The sequence below is a fragment of the Phycodurus eques genome, chromosome 14 (genome assembly GCF_024500275.1).
Source record: "Phycodurus eques isolate BA_2022a chromosome 14, UOR_Pequ_1.1, whole genome shotgun sequence".
NCBI classification, from domain to species: domain Eukaryota; kingdom Metazoa; phylum Chordata; class Actinopteri; order Syngnathiformes; family Syngnathidae; genus Phycodurus; species Phycodurus eques.
In genome coordinates this window covers 3,222,793-3,242,219 of record NC_084538.1, presented here as the reverse complement: position 1 = coordinate 3,242,219, position 19,427 = coordinate 3,222,793, and the positions used below count along the sequence as shown (strand labels likewise).

Below are 19,427 nucleotides of genomic sequence, written 5' to 3'. Positions count from 1 at the left end.
ACCACATAACTTTGTCTGAGAAAATCTGCTCGCTTGACGCTAACACAGAATTCAACACAACATAGATGAGTTAACAAAATGTGATCATGTGATGTGATCATTGTCAAATTTTAAACTTACGTGTACTGGAATAGGGATATATTGTTAGCCTAATAGCGTTTTCAGAAAACAAGAAAAAAAATTCAACAAACAAGAAGAGGTCGGTTTCTCTGAGTCAACCTGGATGACTGAGAATCGACACAGGCATAATGGAAAAAAAATAAATTTTTTAATGAGCACATTGGTATGTGTTATTGATATTGTAAAAGGAAGTTAAAATGACTCGGGCAATTATGCTAACGATATGTTTTATCCTCTGTGAAAACTACTAATATAATTAGTGCTTCTGTGTTTCGTCGTCAAATCTGCATGTAGTATGTCTGTATGTATCATACTTCCTCCTGGTGGCCAATCTGGAAACACCAGAAGGAACTTTCACAATTAATTGAATTAAAGCATGAAATCATGATCATTTAATGATTATATTACTGTATGTTTTTGTAGAGTACAATATTGTGTAGAGTAGTACTTTTCCTTTTAACAAAACCTGTTACAAAAAATTTGGTTGGTGTTTTTTGGGTGCCCGGAACCGATTAATGGTGCTTCCATTCATTTCAATGGGGGAAAATGATTTGAGATAGTGTTTTGCGTTACGCGAATGAATTAATGTCAAAGCACTGCTGTAATTTTTTTTTTTTTTTTTTTTTTTACTTGGCTATGAAATACAATGTAATATAACATCAGTAAGTTGGGTTAGGTTGAACGACCAATACTCCAGTGTGTGTGTGTGTGTGTGTGTGTTTGTGTGTGTGCATCCACCTTTTGCACAGGTCAAATTCAAACCAGTTTTAAGATCAATTTCCAAGCTTAGGTAGATTTTTTTTTTTTTACAGCTATGCTGGGTGCTGCAGTGAAAACGTAGCAGAGATGCATAGCATATAAGGAGATCTGCTTAAAGCAGTAAACTACACGTGTCGTGCATTTGGGCATTCCTTTTTTTCTTCCAAGCGTAAAACTTTGTTAACTACTGTCACGAAATCAAAGGCGAGAGGAGTTCCGACTTACGCGGACATTTGAGTTACGTCGTGACGACAGCAAAAACATCAGTGGACAGAATACAGCACCGAATGTGACGGTGTACGTTCAGTGTATGTGGCCGACGTATGTTACATATGCGAAAAAGGTATGCTCAAAAAATATCAACGACATCGCCGATGAATTGACTAACCCAACTTTCATCACATTATAGTCAACTACAAAAAAAATCTCTCGAGCCCTTCCACCCCTATTACCTGCTAAAGTTGAACCATAATAAACTTACTATTTTTCATTTGATTGTTTTTTTGTTGTTGTATTTCCTCGAAATTAGGGCTACCGATACCAGGTATCGATATGGGGCCGATACTGACGTTATTTCCAAGCATTGGGTACTCGCAAAGGCTGCCGATACCAGCCACCGATACGTAAAGCACCGAGTAAGTCCTCCTCGCCAGTAGTTGGCGCTCCATTGGGGTGGTTCGACATATCAGTGAATGATCATGTGCGTCGGAATGAAAGACATTTCTTTCTTTGCAATTATATGTCATTGTGTTAATTGAAATTGTATGCGTCAAAAGAACTAGTGGTATCGGTACTTGGTATCGGCGAAAACCGGTATCGGTCTGGTATCGAACCTCCCTGCTAAATGTTTTATCAAAACATTGACTGCAAGTATGACTTCACTACTGCGTTAGTGTATTCTGCGCGTTTCGATTTACGCACCAAAAAAAAAAAAAAAAAAAAAAAAAAAAGGGGCAGCGTGTGGTTGGGAATGAACAAACACTGATCTGTTAGCCTCCGAATTTGCCATTAAAATTCAACAAGAGGCAGTCTCCGTGAGAGGTTACATTATTGGCGGACGCGCGCGCGCGCGCACGCACTCACGCACGCACGCAGCTGGTGTGCCTGACTCCAGTCGGCAGCAGAAAAAAAGAGGGGCTGCTCCGAGCTTCGAGTCTGTTTTTTTTTTGTTGTGTGTGTGTGTGTGTGTGTGTGTGTGTGGGGGGGGGGGGTTCATTTAAAGAACTTTGAGACGCAGGATAGACAGAGTGTGAAAGAAGAACCAAATAGATCGAAATTCAGGGGAGGAGGGGTTGTGGGGTGGGGGGGAAGAAGCAGCATCAAGTCCCGGTAAAGCGCTGGAGCCGGGAGCCAAGGGGGAGCTATGCCATCTCCCGCAGAGTGGAGCCCAGTCCTCCTGCGTCGCGTGTCGGAGCTGCAGCATGGTGCCCCTCTCCGGACCCTGGACCCACCGCCTCGCCCCCGGGAGACCCCCGCGCCACCTGCCCCTCCTGCTGCTGCTGCTGCCGCTGCTCCCGGTAGGCGCCCTGTCGTCGCCGGAGCCCTGCCTGCTGCCGCCGCCGTCGTGCCACGTCCTCGCCCGGATCGGACACACCGTGCGCCTCGGCGCGCTGCTGCCCGCCCGCCAGCCAGCCCGGATACAGAACGCGCTCAACCGCGCCCTAGCTAGCCTCCGCCACCAGAGCGCCACCGCCGCCGCCGCCTCGGACTCGTCCGGCAGCAGCACCGCCACCTCCACCTCCACCTCCACCTCCGCCGCCCCCGGCGGCGGCAACCCGTCCCGGAGCCTCCCGCTGCTTCCCTACAACCTCAGCCTGGAGGTGGTGGCTCGCTCCCCGACCGGATGGGACCCGGCGTCGCTATCCCGGTGCGCCTGCCAGGAGCTGGTGGTGCGCGGTGTGTCCGCCGTGCTCGCCTTTCCGCGCACCACCGAGGAGCTGGTCCAGGTGGAGTTCCTCTCCTCTTTCCTGGAGACCCCCTTCGTCTCCATCCTGGAGGACACGGAGCCTCTCGTCACCAAGGTACGTGCATGCGTGCGCGTGTCTTCTTTTAAGACAATGCGACATCTAAAACTGTTTTTGGTTTTTTTTCGTTTGCATGCTGCTTGTTGCTGCACCTCTGTGGCCCTCCGCTCCAAACTGTCTTTTTTTTTGGTGTTCTTTTATAAAAACGTGCACGAAATGTCAGTGAAATCAACGCACTCGAGTGTTTATAGAAAAAATTGCAACATAAATAAGCAAACGGAATACATCTTAACATCAATAATTGTGGGTTTTTTTTAAAGGCAGTGCTTCCCATTTCTCTGAATTAAAAGGAAAATGATTATTTACTGCAAATAGTGTATTTTAGTTGGTCTATCTATGCCAGCGACGTAGACTGAGGCAGAACAACCATATTCTCCTCCACTAGATGGCAGAAGGTACAATTCACCTGTGTGCCCACCTGTTGCCATTAATACTAAAAATCAAAATAACAACTTGGTGTTCAAATAAACAGGAGCACATTTCACACTATTTGTAGAGTAAACTGAGCTCATTTGATCAAACTATTTGTAACGTTTCTTTGTTCCTGCGGTGTTGCGTGAGATTAATTTTTTATTTTATTAATTTTTTTTGGTCCCAATGTACAACACGCCCCTTGTCTCAATGAAGGTTGGGAAATATAGTTGTGAAACTTATGACGTCGACTTCCGTGTACTTTCAGTGCTGGGCGAACCTGTAGGCCCCTTGCGCATGCGTGTTCAATACTTTCACTTTGGACTCAACTATCAAGCACCCCCAAGCGGAAGCTGTTTTTATTTACAGCATTCTCATTTTTCCCTTCTCTGCAAAGGCTTGACTGCATGTGCGTGACGGCCAAGTGCGACAAGACACTTTGTTAGTTTTGTTTTACTTTGTTACACTTGGGCAACGGTTAGAAATGAAACATCACTATAGAAATTGCACGTACAATTAATAGATGTTTTTGACAGTGACGCAAAATGATTTGCTATCGCGGGCCACATAAAATCATGTGGCGGGCCAGATCTGGCCCCCGGGCCTCGAGTTTGACACCTGTGACCTCAATTCTAATATTTGTTGTTGACGATCTTGTCTCAGTCGCAACGGGACTGTTTCTTTAACCAATCAGATTTTCAAATTCCATGACGTCATCCATCCTCTGATTGGTTGGTCAGAGCGAAAGAAACGTCTTCCAGCCAACTTCAACGACTGTGTCTAAATAAAGAGCGCCTATGTATCACCGAGTCAAAAACAATAAAATGGCTCATAAAAAAAAAAAAGTAGTCATTTTTAACCCAGTTTTGCTGTAGACACACACACACACACACACACACACACACACACACACACACACGGGAGAGGCAAGAGAAGATGACAGAAAGCGGAATGAGAACGTCTCAAGATGAACTATTGTCGTATCTGATTTCAATAACAGTCACCCCCGACGCGACGATGAGGTCACTTGGCGAGGCCGTGAGAGAGAGAGAGAGAGAGAGAGAGAGAGAGAGAGAGAGAGGTGGAAGAGGGGAAAGAGACGGCAAAGGGTGAGCCAGGACACAGCTGAGAGCTTCCCCCAGCTGCAAGGAGGACTTTGAGCTCTGCGGGATTCTGGCATAGAGCCACAGGGCAAAAGAAACCACCATCACTCTTTCACTTTCTGTATGCATCAGCCTTTTTTTTTTTTTTTTAGGCTTCCTTTTTTTTCTGGGTGGCAAAGTGTAGCACAGCATGTCTGCCATGTTCTCTAGAAAGCATCGAAGCAGTTTTTTTCTCCCCCCCCCCCTCCCCCCCACCCCCCACACCGTGATGTTGTCAAATTGACAAAAAAAACAACAACATGTAGTGCTTAATTATATACTAATTCCCCACATCAATTGTTGGAAATACACTTGCTGACTTGCTATTCAAAATCAACATGGCTATTGCTTCTTTATGCAAAAGTCTTAAGGCCCTTTCACACTGCACTTGGTTTTCACCGCGGGGCAGGGCGCCTTGGTGCAAGCTGGCCCATATTTGGAAGTGGTTGCTTAGTGACCTACCAGGAAGTAGCCTGGAGGCTTTACCTGCTGGTTTGGACCTCCATCGCCGTACCTTCATTAACCACGTCATGGAACGTCATTTCTATTGTGTCCCAAATCTCGGCATACTGGGAATCGCTGCCTGGCGACGCGACACAGCGTTCTGTCGTTTTACGCAATGAATGGGTCGATGCGCTCTGCTGAGTGCAATGTGAAAAGGCCTTTAAAGGATTTTGCGCATCATGATTTAATCCATGAATTCAATTCATCGCGCTGCTCCTTCTGCTGTGCCCACCGGGGCCCAGCAAAATACTGTCATACAAACACAAATGAAGACGAGTCACCACTACTCTCAGTGATTTGTAATAACATCAGTTGTTTTTTGGAAGAGGATAAAGAATATATGCCTCTGATTATTGCATTATTGTCTGTCTACACCGGTGTTGCTCCACCGTTTGTGTTCATTTGTTGCTCCAAGGTTTATAACAGCGCAAGTTGCTCAGTTGTTTAAAAAGGGGAAGTGCAATTGGGAGTGTCTTAAAATCAACAGGGTTCTTGCTCCACCATTCAATGGAAGACACATTCGCTCCTGGTGTCTTGCCACGGACGCCCCCCCCCGCAGTCAGCCGCTTTTTGCCAGTCGTCCCATGTGCGTCGACACGCTTAACAAGTTCACGTTTAAACAGCGGAACTCTCCGCTGTGGGGATGGACGCCTGAAAAACACGGGCTCCGCTCTCGCCCAAAAAGAAAAAAAAAAATCTCCATCATTTCCATAAATCCCGGGGGATCCTCTCCTCATCCAACAAAAAACCCCACAGAAAACCGTGGGGAAAACTCGTTTTTGGCCGAGTCTGCGACCGAGCAGATTTTTGGCAGATGGGTTTGTTTTGTTTTTTCCGCTCCAAACTCCCTCCGCTGGGAGAATCCTCGAAAATGTAAATGGTCTTCCATTTGCGTATTCAATCACACCGCAACAACAATGGGCGTCCTCTGTTGAGCAAACACACCGGGCGCCGCCCTCCCAGTGTGCGATTAGCCCCCTTTCACACGACCTGCCGGTGCGAATTGGTGGCGTAACGGTAGAGTTACTCACATCAAGAACCGGTTTTATTTTGACAGATATCCGCTCCAAGATTCTTGTGGCCCTGTGGCTCAGGTCCAAGGGCAAAGCCCTGCCAAATGGGAAAGTAGTACATTGGTGTCAAGGAACTACGTTGAAGTGATCCATCTCTTCTTTGTATGTCGGGGAGGAGCTAAGTTTAGTAATCACGTCCGGAGAAAATCAGAGCATGGATCATTTTTGAAGGAATGTTGCTTGTTGAAAAGATTTGGAGTTATTTCTGTTGTTTTTGTTCCACCACCACTTTTCGAGTTGTTATCGGGAATCTGATGCGGAAAGTTCTCGTAAATGTCAAGCTCGGGGAAATACTGAAAAGGACGGCGAATGATGCTGGTCTGTTTTCAGTCTGCGGTCTGAGCGATGCATTGCGGCTCGCAAAGCCTCGCTTTCTACTTAAGCTAATTAAAAGCAGTGTGTGACCCCCCCGCCCCCCGACTGTAAATCTCTGCTGTGTATCTTTTGACACAGAGGACACGGATGAGTGTGAAAAAGTGAGGAGGGGGAAAGCGGAAACACAATAAGGCCTTCTAAATTCCCACTTGAGCAACGTGATGAGATTTGACGTTCAAGCTAATGTAACCTCTATTAATCCCCCCGAGTGAATGAAACCGCATTTAGAATCGACCTTCCACGCCGGTGTGTAAACAGCGTGTGCGTCGCTTGAAATGAACGACGAATATCTTTGCAATCTCGCCGCTTTCGGAGCGTGGCCTCGCCGAACACCTTTTGACTCGCCGATATTATCGGCTAAAATCGTTTCTGTGGCGGCCAGAACGCGCCGGGAGGGAGGGCGGACAAGCTTCTTCCTGATTCACTAAATGTGATTAAGCGAGGCGGCCGCGGTGGCGAGAATTCATTATTTTACCGCCGAGGATGCGTTCTTTTACCATCTCCTTACGCCCACACCCGCACTTAATACTATTGAAATCCATCCTCGGAATTCTTCACAAGGCTTCATTTCACAGTCTTAATTCGCTATACCGCGCACGTTATTTGCCTTTGTGGCTCGTTTAGCGCGTCTGTTGTTTGTGCGCTACATCTTGCCGCAGCGTTTTGCGCTAAATGGAGGCTTTTAATCCTCGACATGGGAAGACCACCAGAAAGCTGCATGTTACAATGGTCAGGGGAAGATGTAAGAAATGCACGGAGTGTAGTCCGCGTCACCTTAGCGATATTGCCAAGATGAGAAAACGCAGCTGGAGTTATGTTCCTGATGTGCATTTGACAACAGACAGTTCCTACACTAGTTGGAGTACCTGGGAAAAAAACAAAGCCCTCACACACAACCAAGGGGAGAACATGCAAAACTCCAACACCGAGATACTGCCGTGAACGTTTTATGACGATTTAAAGCCCTCCCAATGGGCGCCATTCACAAACACTTCGTACGCACACATTTCTGCTTGAATCGAGCGCAAATCCGCGATGCGTCAATCCGTTCTTCCTCTGCGAAATATTTTTACAACCTCCTCAGCCCGTGCGTGCGCGCCAGTAACGGAGGCTCCGATTTGGAAAAAACTTGAAAGACACAAGAGCCACAACAAATTGAAACGACCTGGTGCAGACATCAGGTGACACTGCGTTTCCAGCCTCTGTGAAAGAAGCCCACGTGTCTTTTTGGGTTGTCATCGCATCGAAAAAGTGTATCTAATCTCAATTTCCTCTTCTCAAACGTGCCGACTGCAACACGTTTTGCACTAAGGTGCTAAATTTAATATGGCCCTGGATTCGCTAAAAACTGAAATGGCTCCCGACCTGTGATTTAACCGGTCACCTTTCACACAGCTGTCTTTTATTTGAATGTAATAATTCGGATTTTTATCATTCATCTGGGAACTGCTCGCCCCCCCTCGCGTGTGTCCCTCCATTCATTCATTCATTCTTTTATTATTATTATAGGCTCTTTAATGACATCCCTTCACTAGTAAAATGACAATTATTGGGGGGGGAATCCCTTGAATGAAATGACATTTTAATCCCTGACCCCCGCAGAAAAAAGACTCTCATTGTGGCTGTGAGGTAGACACACGCGGTCGCACGCTGTTGCATATCTGCATGTAACACGCTGAGTGCTGTGCGGCGCTATGAGTTACTAAGCCTAATGAGGCTTTGCAAGCCTGCCGCCTTTCACATTTTCTTTCGGATGATGCGGGGATTTGCTCCGCAGCCCAGTAAGCGCCCAGGGAGGTGGGGGTTGGGGGCGGAAGACCCCAAAAAGTCAGGCCAGAGCCAGAGCCAAGTGACAGTTTGCTCCACGCTAGCCACTTAACTGCAAACAGCTCAAAGCTGCTTTTTTTTGTTTTGTTTTGTTACCCCCCTCGTCTTCGTCTTCATTAGCGGCGCGGTGACAGTTCGGCGGCGTCTATGCGGCGTTAATGGCACCGCATATTTGAGGCTGCCTGAACCCCTTAGTTCAATTTTCTGGGTTGATTCATGTAGGCTGTTTTTTTTTGCATCGTGTTTGTGCCACTGGTCCGCGGAGCACGTCCGAAGTCGTTCCACACCAGCGTGACGCTTTTTCCTAGCTTCCTAGCTCCCTAGCTTCTCGCTCCTCCATGCCACGACTGCCACTAGGAGCCGTGTTAGCCATGTCAAGATACGTCAAGGTAAACACAAATTAATTGATGAGTAGTTTTACTTTATTTGATCTGTGTTCATTGTATCGTAAAAGCGGAATAGGATTAAATCACATTGGAGGAGCCGGGCGGGAAATGAGGGACGCGATGATGAAAACGCAAACGAGGGAAAGAACGACGTCCGGAGCACGTGGAGGGATCTGTACTGCTGTGTGAGGAAATGAAGCATTAGGAAGGGAGCCGAGGATTTGGGTAGGAGGAAATCATCACCACAGTCCACACCAAGTAAAAGGAGAAATGAAGAATAATAATGGGGATTACGGGGCTCGGAAACAAGTCAAGATCTCATCAGTTGATAAGATCAGGTGAGGGAGAAAGCGACAGAGGAAGGGAAGGCACGGCTGACGATATTGACGAAAGAACAAAGCCGAACGATTCAAATTCCGATCGACGTCTTCATTGTTTGAGCACGCTTGTCCAGTGAAAGAAAATGGTCGCAGTGTTACTGATCCTGGGATGACATTCTCTGAGGTGTTGAAAATAAACGATGGCCAAGATTATGCATAACGACTGGATAAATTAGGCATTGTTTTCCCACCATTTAAAACAATTCCCAGGTGTCTGCCTCTGTTGCGCTTCTGTCAAAATTCAAAAATGACAGTACTGCTCGCACCCTCTTTTCAACCAACCTGTTGGAATCAGTCGGTTTTGGGGCTCCGTCCAGTCTCCGGCAAAAGAGCTAATGAATGTATTATTGACTGTCGATTTAAGGAAACTATTGTCCTCTTGTACAATTTTAAAAGTAGAAGCAATTTCCCGGATTCTTCCTTGTCCAGGTGACGGAAAAATAGGCAGTATAGGAAGGAATCAGGATGTGGGCAGTAAAGGACGTTGATGGAAATTATCGCAGGAATGCTGGGAAGCAGTCGTAACGCTTCGACGTTTCTCTTCCGTTGAGGTGTTTCCTCCAAATGTGCCATTTTAAAGGCTTAGCAGCTGATAACCTGGCCGCTATCTACACATACAGCACGCACACACCCGTGTGGACTTTGTGCTCTACTTCCCTCCCTCGCATTTTCTCCACAATTCCCTTCCCGTCCTGACTTTGTGCAGCGGCCTCGTGAGCGACGAACCGAGACGCAACACCGGCGCTGGAGGCCAGCTGGCGTGCCGCGATAAGCGCGGCACGAAACCGCGACTCCCGCAGGTCACAGGTCAGAGGCGAGCGGACGGGGAGGTAGGACAGGTGATGGAGACGTGCGCCGGGCTGGGATTAAACAGATACCGGCAGATGGCGACGGACCCGTCATCCTGCGAATGCCCGAAAAACGGCGGGTTAGCCCGAGGGGGAAGGCGGGAGAGTGGGCTAGGGCTCCAGAAAGCAAGTTGTGCGGAAGAAATGCAAGAGAAAGAAGGCGCAAACCCAAACGTAGGGATGATTTATAGCCTCTCGTCGACATATTCTTATATACGGCGCGTTTGTTTTTGTGCAATCCATTCTCAGCTATTTGCTGAAAAACTCACCTTTCGTATAGGAGATGAATTAGGGTTAGGGATACGGGTTTTCAGCCATTCAAACTTCAAGGTACCCTTGAATAGTACAAAATCAAGAAAAACAAACGAGATTTTAAGGTACTTTTTATTTGGGGTGGGTTAAAAAGCGTGTTCCTTCACACTAAAGAATCATGTCGTGAAAGAAAAACTCCTGGCTACTGAGAAGAAACCCTTAAACAAGAAGTTACAAAATGGAGTTCTGGCAGGCCTTCTAGTACCTTGACGAGTAGGGCACTTGTACTGGGCTAATTCGGATGAGTCGCATTGCGCAGGTACTAGACTTTGGCATTCAAAATAAATAAAGCATCAGTCATATTGCCCACTTTGGAAAAACTGTAATGCGGACATAATTTGAGATGGAATAGCAATGGATGGCTTTAAATGTCACTGAAATCGGTAAAATACTGATTTTCTTTCTGGGTTAATTGATATCAAGTGCACGTATGACAGCATAATTGTAACGGACATCATTTGAGCTAGACTAAACGTCGTTACAAGCGATTCTGTTTCCTGGGTCGTTGATATTAAGTATCTATATCAATGGTAATTGGAGTCAATTCTACCATACTGTAATAGCTTTCAGTAGAATTTGGTAAAACTGCATCATGGATATAATTTGGCATAGAACAGCAAAGCGTTGTTTAAAAAAAAAATTCTTTCAGGGGGAGTCGATAGAATTTACAGAATGTATCGTAATTGTATTTGGTCTCAACCGTTGGAGTTTTTATCGCACTGAGTGTTGCTTTAACACATTATGAATATATCGTATTATATCCCGATTTGTATCACATCGGCTTTAGTGCGAGACATCCCAACATGACTTGTGTAGATGAATATCAACACAAGAGTCGAAGCTGGTGAAAATGTTAAATAGGATTTTCTACATTCAAAGGGGAACATTCATGGACGAATAGCTATTTATCCATCCAGCCGTCCATTTTCTACTGCTTATTCTGATCAGGGTCATGTGTGAGTTGAAGCCGACCCATCGTGAAAAATCGAGTCTGATGCATGTCAAAAGCCGAAGTCAGTAGCAAGCACGCAAACAGACGATCACACCCACGCTCGAGCTGAATCACGCAACAATAAAGTCAACGTCCACTTTATTTGGCATGCCACTCAAAACAGCTACACTCCGGACTGGGGAACAACCGATGGGCATTATGAGGAAAATTAACGCCCAATGATTGGATGAATGGTTATTTGTAAACACTGTGGGATGGATCTCTCGCTGAATGTTCTGAATTTCCTTTTTAATTCCACTGCCAAATCGAGAAGAATAATGTTGCCATAACATACCGTAGTTCAACTTTGAATAGCTGACGTCACCGTGTAACCCGTTCAGACTGACTCAACAGCGCCTCTGCTGGTAGCAACCAAGCAGTGGCTGCCGATGCATTTCATACCTGGCCCTTCAGTAGGGACTTACCAAACTTAATCCATCTCCTAATACCACCGCGATCACTTGACAACTATAGAAACTAGTTGGCTGTAAATTCTGCTTTGGCCAACCAATCACAGGACGGACAAACGACATTTTGAGCTGTACAAAAAGTGTACTTAATTTTATTCCGACAGAGTCCAAAGTGTTCCCTGCGATTTAGTCAATATGCACCAAAATGTTTACCAGCGCCAAATTAAGGCAGCTAGTAGGCCCTACTTAATGACGTGGCCACTTTGTGCTTGAGATTTAATGGGTATTAAGAAAACAGAATAATAATAGAGGCCACCCGCTCCCATCCAACAAGAGTCAGATTTCAATCGACCTTCGCTGAGCTTTGCAATGAGCTCGCCAAGGCTCATTAAGGCCGGTGCAAATTTAAGCGCAGCACCCTTAAGTAACTCGCAGTGAAAGAACTCTGATGTAGCGCCTCTGGGCTAACTTTGGAGTCCTCGTGTTTGTTTAGAGCGTGCTTAAATCACGACTCCCGATTCCAACAAGTGATGGCAACTACTGTACGATTGGGATTCTCAAACATTTTGAGGCCAGGGGAGACATTTTTCCAAGGAGCGCCTCGTTATCCTAACACCGAGTAAACATGATCATGCCATCATACCCCTAAATGCCATAGGAATGAAAAAGTTGCCTAGTTTCGAGAAAAGTCACAATGCTACGAGAATAAAGTCGTATTTTTCCAAGATAGTCATAATATCATAATATTAATGTCAAACGAGGGAAGAAAGTCATTACCTAACAAGTGAATTTGATAAATACAACTTTATTCTCATAAACCTATTTAGCCTTTTATTCTGGAAAAGAGGCCTTTATTCTCGAAAAAAAATGAACTACAAATACGACTTTTGTTCAACCCCAAGGTACAGGCGCCGAGTCGGGGGGCAATAAGTATACCCGCACCTGCTCGGCGCCACTCACCGTGCGCAACTCCAGAGTGGAAGAGAGTCCAACCCCTCTCTCGAGAGAGGACTGGTCCCAGAGCCCGAGCTGTGTGTGGAGGCGAGTCCGACTATATCTAGTTGGAACTTCTCGACCTCAGACGCCAGCTCGGGCTCCTTCCTTGCCAGACAGCTGACATTCCACGTCCCTCGAGCCAGCTTCTGTAGCCGGGGATCGGAGGATCGCCAAGGTCCCTACCTTCGGCCCCCGCCCAGCTCGCACTACACCCGAAGGGGGACCCACGTTACCCTTACGGGCTGTGCCCGGCCGGGCCCCACGGGCGCAAGCCCGACCACCAGGTGCTCGCCTTCGAGCCACGCCTCCGGAAGAACTTAGCTCCTAGGATCATTGGGACGCACAAACCCCTCCAACACGATCAGGTGACAGCTTCCAGGAGGAGATATGTTACCTAGTTTTAGCAAAATTATCTGCCAATAGAACAGGAAAAATTGACTTGGCAAGATTTCTCAAGAGAAGTAAACATGGTTTTGTACATATAAATAATAAATAACTCCTGATTGTTTTTTGTTTTTTTATATACAAGCATAAATTACAACTAAACAAAAATGTGAATGCGCAAATACAGATATCGCCCAGCAATATCACGTTAACTGAAACAAAAATAAATTGGAGCCGCTCCATGAATTAGAGACATTCCCAGGCGGACCACTAAAGCTGACAATCTGATATTCATACGTGCAACAACTCGGCAGATACACACAATTTATCAGCCGCAGATGCCAAGTTTGCAGATAGACAATAAAATGGCAGCAAGCACTGAGAAGGAAGGGTTCAAGTCAAAGGAAAGTGCCAATGATATATAAGAGCAAAGTGACGAACGGATAAGAGTCAAAGACAAAAAGGAGACGCTGTGAGTTTTCCGTCTTTATTACCTTTCGTGGCCGAGGGCAAACTGCCCTCCAGGTAGCGCTAAAGCACATCGCACTTAATACGTCACCTTAACTCAGGTGCACTAGAGTATGTTTGTCTTTCTATTACATTGCTTTTTTTTTTAAAACAACAACAACAAAAAAAGAGGTTGAAGAACTGCATGAATTACTTGAATGCCTCGGACAATAAGATTCATTTGGCTTTCCCAGCTGTGGAAGACAACGCGACAAATCAACGAGGAGTATTCGGCTAAACAAGGCAATATGAGTGTATTGAGCAAACAGAAGGAGAATCAATCAATTATTAAGTACTTTTCACAAGAGAAGAAAAAAAAAAAAAATAATGCACAATGAAAGCAACGACGATTTAATATTTCATTGCAAATGACTCTACGGAAGGAAGATTTTTTGTTTTTGTTTTGTTTAATGTTGGTCGCGGAGGCACAAAAAGTGGATGTCGGGTTGACTTTTGCCCGGGGGAAGCCGGTTCTCATTCTGCTGGTGACACAAGAGTTGAGCTGTCATGGCTGCATCGGTGTGGAATGGGCTGATGATGGGAGTTGCGTTTCATAAAGCAGTTAATGGAGTGCCCGGCTTGTCAGACGCCGACCCTGTGGGAACAGACAACTTAATTTGCGGAACAGCGCGGTGGAATACGGTAAACCCCGGCGAATAGCGGCGGATAGGCGGTGAGCCCTATAATAACTGTAATGAATAATAATATAAGACCTTTCTTTTATTATTATTTTATTATTTTGAAAATCGCTAACTATTGCCTACATATGCTAAATTCGAGGTACGTCAATCATTGAATGCGCTAAATAATTGCACAAGTGGGAAGAGTCATCCCAGCTCACCTAAATGCTATGCAACGTTTAGTAATTGATTGGATACTGTACATGTCACTCGAAATGCATGGAACTAGTCAGCTGTGATTTGGCTCCAGTTATACAACACCTAATGAGGACAAGTGCTATTAAAAAAAATGGATGGATGGATGGATAAGTTAGCCGTGCTGTGTTGTCATTCTGCATCACAAAAGAACCTCAGAAAGGTCATTCTCTTACATTTTGTCCTTTTGTCAGGGTGATTTTCCTCCTCTCCAAATGTTATTCAACTAGGTGGCGTCATGTTTTTAAAATATATCTTTTATCCGCGTAGCATCGCCAAGCAAGCTCAGCGGCGATAATAATGAAGGCTGATTAAAGCAAAAGGGGGAGCGCTCCAAGCAAAGGTTGCGAGATTAGAAGCGCTACGGCGAAACGGAACAGGAGAGTTCGTGAAGTTTAGCGGTACAGAAGCCGGTAGTCACAACGGCAGCAGGAATAAAACAAATAATCAGCACATCTCAGCAAAGGTACCGAGGCGCTCCTCTTAATCAGTGTAATAGTCATTCGGATTTTGGGATAGATCCTTCCCCCTCTGAATTGTAATTCTGCATCATCGCCACCAAGGTAGTTGGAACAGTCTCGTTGCAATTGATTCAATGGCCGGAGAATGAATTGGTGGGAATATTGACAGGCATCTTGCAGGAGACCCAACAGAAATACTTTTGAAACGAATGCAGTGTATGGACGGAAGGCTCGCCACGCGCATCGAACGTAGAGCTTCAAATCGCTTATTCCGAGACAGTTCTTCTCTTCAGAAATGGTGGGAACCTTCTGGAGAAGACCCTTTTTCTGTTCCTTAGATGCACCTGGGAGCCCTGACCTCAGTCCCAATCAACCCAATCAATCACTGTCATGTAACAATTAAATTTTGCATGGGAGAATCTCAACACTGCTGTACCTAGGCTATCTTTTGGGCCATATCTACAGTATAAGCTCCATCCAGGAGGCCAGACATAAATACATGCAAAACGAACACAGGGTGTGGACAGAAAGCTCCGTGCCTATCTGTATGCAAAATGAGTCTTTACTGAGACAATTTAGGACCGTTTTTACGGCCATTTTCTGTTGCTTCGATGCTTGGGTGAACTTAGAAACCCAGACCTTGTCATGGAGAAATTTCTTGAAGAGACACGACTTGCTGTTGTGGGATGTTTATGTACTGCACGTAAGACATCAGTATTTATACGTGAAGTTGACAACTCACCAAAACTTTGTATCGTAACCCTTCCCCCTAATGACGCGTTCTTTTACCTCAGATGTTTCGTATTTGGAACAGATCAGGTTCCGGTTACTGGACGTGGCCAAATGGACATATGTTCTGCCAGACCACTAGAAAAGCCATCCCTGAAGATTGGAAGCTGGTAATGACATTTTCTTTAAGGGTCCAGGGAGTCAAGGGCAAAATTTGCAACTCAACAAAACCCTACAAAACAAAGCACTGTGAAAAGAAGGACTGGGTTAAAGCAAAGCTCGACACAGGTGGGAGAACGCAAGGGAAGGAAGACCAACAGAATGCACTGCCAGCAGTTAATTGATTCAAGCGTCGCTCATCAACAGTTTGAAGAAAGCACTGTTTTGTTCCTGCCGGGTCCCGAGAGGAAAGATTGCAGCTGACCGTGGCGAAATAGCATGAAAATTCGTCCGGGAAGAGGGGAACCTGGTAATAGCGTTTGTTTAATAGCTGGTAGTGGAGGGTAAAATAAAAACTTGTCTAAACATGCAAAATAAAAGCAGCAAAGCACAATCACCAGAAGGCCAGGATTAAAGAAAAGCTGGACCCAGGTGGAAATGCACAAGGCAGGGAGGACAGGAGCTTGGCTGTGTGACAGACAGAATGTATTGCCAACAGCTGACGGATTAAAGTTTTTTTTTTACAGCAACCGTTTGAGGAAGGCCTTTTTCTTTGACTGACAGGTCCATAGAAGAATGCTTGGACCTGACCTTAACCCCAATCTAACCAGAGACTGAGAACCAGGACTTCTGCCGTCCAACATGGTGATCGAATTTAGAGAAATGGACAAAAGATCGCACAGAGCGCTTGAGTTGTTCTTGGGTTAGGTGTCTCGTAAACAGGTGACTTTCAGTTTAGCCTCTGGTTGCTGTGGCAGAGTTACCAGAGACTAACTGAAATTCAACATAACCTGTAAAACAAAGCACTATCTCTAGGAGGACGGGATCAAGCAAAAATCAACAAATCGAAAACATCTAAGTTCTTATCTTTTGTGTAAACAGGAACAGGTTTCAGTTGCATATTTTTACTTATTCCTAAACTTATCATTTACCTGGCTGTTCCTGCTTTTGTTCAACAGCTCTGAGTCATTTTTTCTTTTTTTTTTTTTTACAAAAACACCCCTGATGCTGCTTGACAGCAAGGTCGATGGCCAAGTCTCAAGGATGCAAACTCAAATCGATAAGCTAAATATGCTCCAAGAGCTTAGTGTGAAGAGGCAATGAGAAATGTGACAACGTCGTTGAATTGTGCTCGACGTGGCTTTTGACCCGCTCGTCCAACTGCCTCCCAAAAGAAAAAAGAAAAAAAAAATATTGCATGCTTAAATGTGTCACCGCCGTCTGCTGGTTCTAGGTCATACGATGCGAGCTGCGCACCGGTCAGTTGTAATTCCTTTGCTGGCACTTTGAAGGATGAAATATTGATCCCCGCTTGGACAACTTATTTTCCTGCTTTGCGTAAATCACCTTGGGATTGACAGGATCCCCGAGACCAGCCGCTGTCTGTTGCCATTGACTGCGACTTCATCAGACGCGCTACACTTTCTTCCTCTATTCTGCAGGCAAAAGCACTCAGGCTGCACTTAAGTACTGTGGAAGTACAGATACGAGTCTGGTAAAAGTGGTGCTAATTTAACTCAATGACCGAAAGGGGAAGTTTTGCAATTAAAACCAAAATCCGAAGATGAATGAATATCTTGCCGTGTCATCGTTGCTAATGCTCCGCCGGTTCAGGTTCTGCCTTATCACTCGCCGAGATCTCAGTCAATCAATCTAAATCACAATCGAGGATGACTTTACCTCCTTGTTAATGTCTTTTTTTTTACATTGTCGTCATTCGTAGGGATTGACAATCGTAAAAAAAAAAATATTTTTACAAAGTAGGGAGTAGAAAGCACAACTATCTGTTCTGTAAAATTCGGCTGAAAAATATTTTCAAGCCAAGTACAGATACCTGAAAGGCTTCCTCAAGGAAAGTAACAGAGTATTGCATTTTGTTATCTGCCACTAGTGTGAACAGTGGAATCCCCCATAAACCCCCACCCCTCAAACCTAATGACGCTGCTGCATTTTTTCTTATGATTGCATGTCTGAGATTGAACGCGCCTAAGTGATTAATTTTACCGCGGCGCACGCACCACGCGTGGAGGCTTATTATCAACGGGAGGGAGAGGAAGCGTACACGGCTGTTTTCCAGGCATTCGGTCCTCGGGCCAGTTAATTACGAGGGCGACGGAGCCCCTCGAGGGCACGGCTTCGTGCCGCCGCACACGCACAACGGGCGCTCGCTAACTAAGTCTGCCGAGCGGCCCCGATTGATCGGAAGCTGTCCGAGATGGCCGTGGAAAGACAAAGGTGAGCTGGAGGGGCGGCGTGAAGGCAGATATGAAATGCTGAAACAGGGTACATGCATACCGATTTTTAACATCTGAAGCATTTTCAAAATGGATTTAGACCCTAAAAAACAATTAGCATGTGTGTACTTACTGCTTTTCTCATAAGTGCTGTACTCCAAATATGGGGTCCACAAACGTTTTGGTTCTGGGGTCAGACTTCTGACTGGCTAAAGTGGCCAAATTGTCACGATCACAGAGTCTGTGGCTCATTGTTGACCACACACATGAGGATTTGTAATCGGATTGCAAATATTGAACAGGTTTAACATTGACGATTGTCAGCCCCCGACCGGTTTCTGAGCGGACAGTAAAGATATCCCATCTTACATACTCAACAGGTTTAACATTTGCAATTTGCAGCTCTCGACTGTTACGCGAGCAGATCAGGGAGTCCAAATACGATAAACGCTCAAGATCATCTTTTCCAGTGACGTCCAAGAATTGGGGCTTTGCTGACTTTGATCGCGAGGTCACGCAAAAAGCTCAAAGAAATGTGGCCCGATTGTCGGCATGCGCTTTACCCGGCACGACAAAACGTCCGCATAATGGCCCAGAGGTTGCGCGCGACAAAGTGCAAACACACTCAGCCAAAGTGTCGTCGTTGGCCGCCTTGTGTGTCGTGGGAGCAGCGGAAGCATTTGCATAAGTGGGTATTAAACCATGAGCCAGTGGACAGCAGCGATGACTTCCATTCCCCCTCCACTCGCACAAAGACTGGCTGTTTATTGCTTTTGTCTAAGATTAAAACATCCTCTGCCTTGTAAAATACAGTCAGGCTTAGCCCGTATATATGTAGACGGGTAGTTCTGTAAAATATTTACAGGGGACCCTCAAGCTGCTCCATTTTTGTTTGTTTCTCGTACCGACTGATGCGTTCAATGCGGCGGACTGGTGACGTCGACGCCGTTTCCCTTGACCGCAGAGGCGGTGCGGTTTCGGAGTGGAAAACTTGGGGGGACTTCCCCAAAGCCTGTTACACAAAGGATGACAAAAGTACACAAACATGTTTAACGTCAGTTGTCCTTTGCGGACATTTGGCAAGAGAAGCGGGGTGACGGGCCGGGCTGGTCGTCACCGGGCAAACGGCGGGCGCTTGTAGACAAACAAGCGCTCGAGTTGACAGCCACTAAAAATTCTAAGTCTTCAGTTTACCGAAGATGATTTTTGTCAAGAGAAGTAGGGGTACAGTGTCAGACTGCGTTTCAAAAAATATCTGTTTGTGTGGACGCAACCTTTACGTTTCGATCGCCCCCACACAGTCACCCTTCATTTTGGGCCAAAAACCAGACATCTCCTGTCAACTTCTTCTTACTTAAGTCGCAGTGTGAAGATTTTTCAACTGAGAGGCTTTTTTTTGAGCAGGGACGAAAGGGGAAACCGTGGGATTAGAAGTTGACAGAGAGATTGTGCAGTGAAACTGTGCCAACACGTCATCTTTCATTTGAATGACTTCCATCAAGTGTCCTTGAAACCCGCGT

General features: G+C 45.7%; 1 protein-coding gene across 1 annotated transcript in view; it reads left to right on the top strand.

The window, feature by feature from the left end:
* Nucleotides 1–2,300: 2,300 nt before the first annotated feature.
* grin3ba (glutamate receptor, ionotropic, N-methyl-D-aspartate 3Ba) overlaps nt 2,301–19,427 on the top strand; it is an 80,666-nt gene continuing 63,539 nt past the window's right edge. The window contains exons 1-2 of the mRNA XM_061696226.1: nt 2,301–2,590; nt 2,666–2,900. Coding sequence (XP_061552210.1) covers nt 2,301–2,590; nt 2,666–2,900 — 525 coding nt within the window. The remainder of the gene's footprint in view (nt 2,591–2,665; nt 2,901–19,427) is intronic.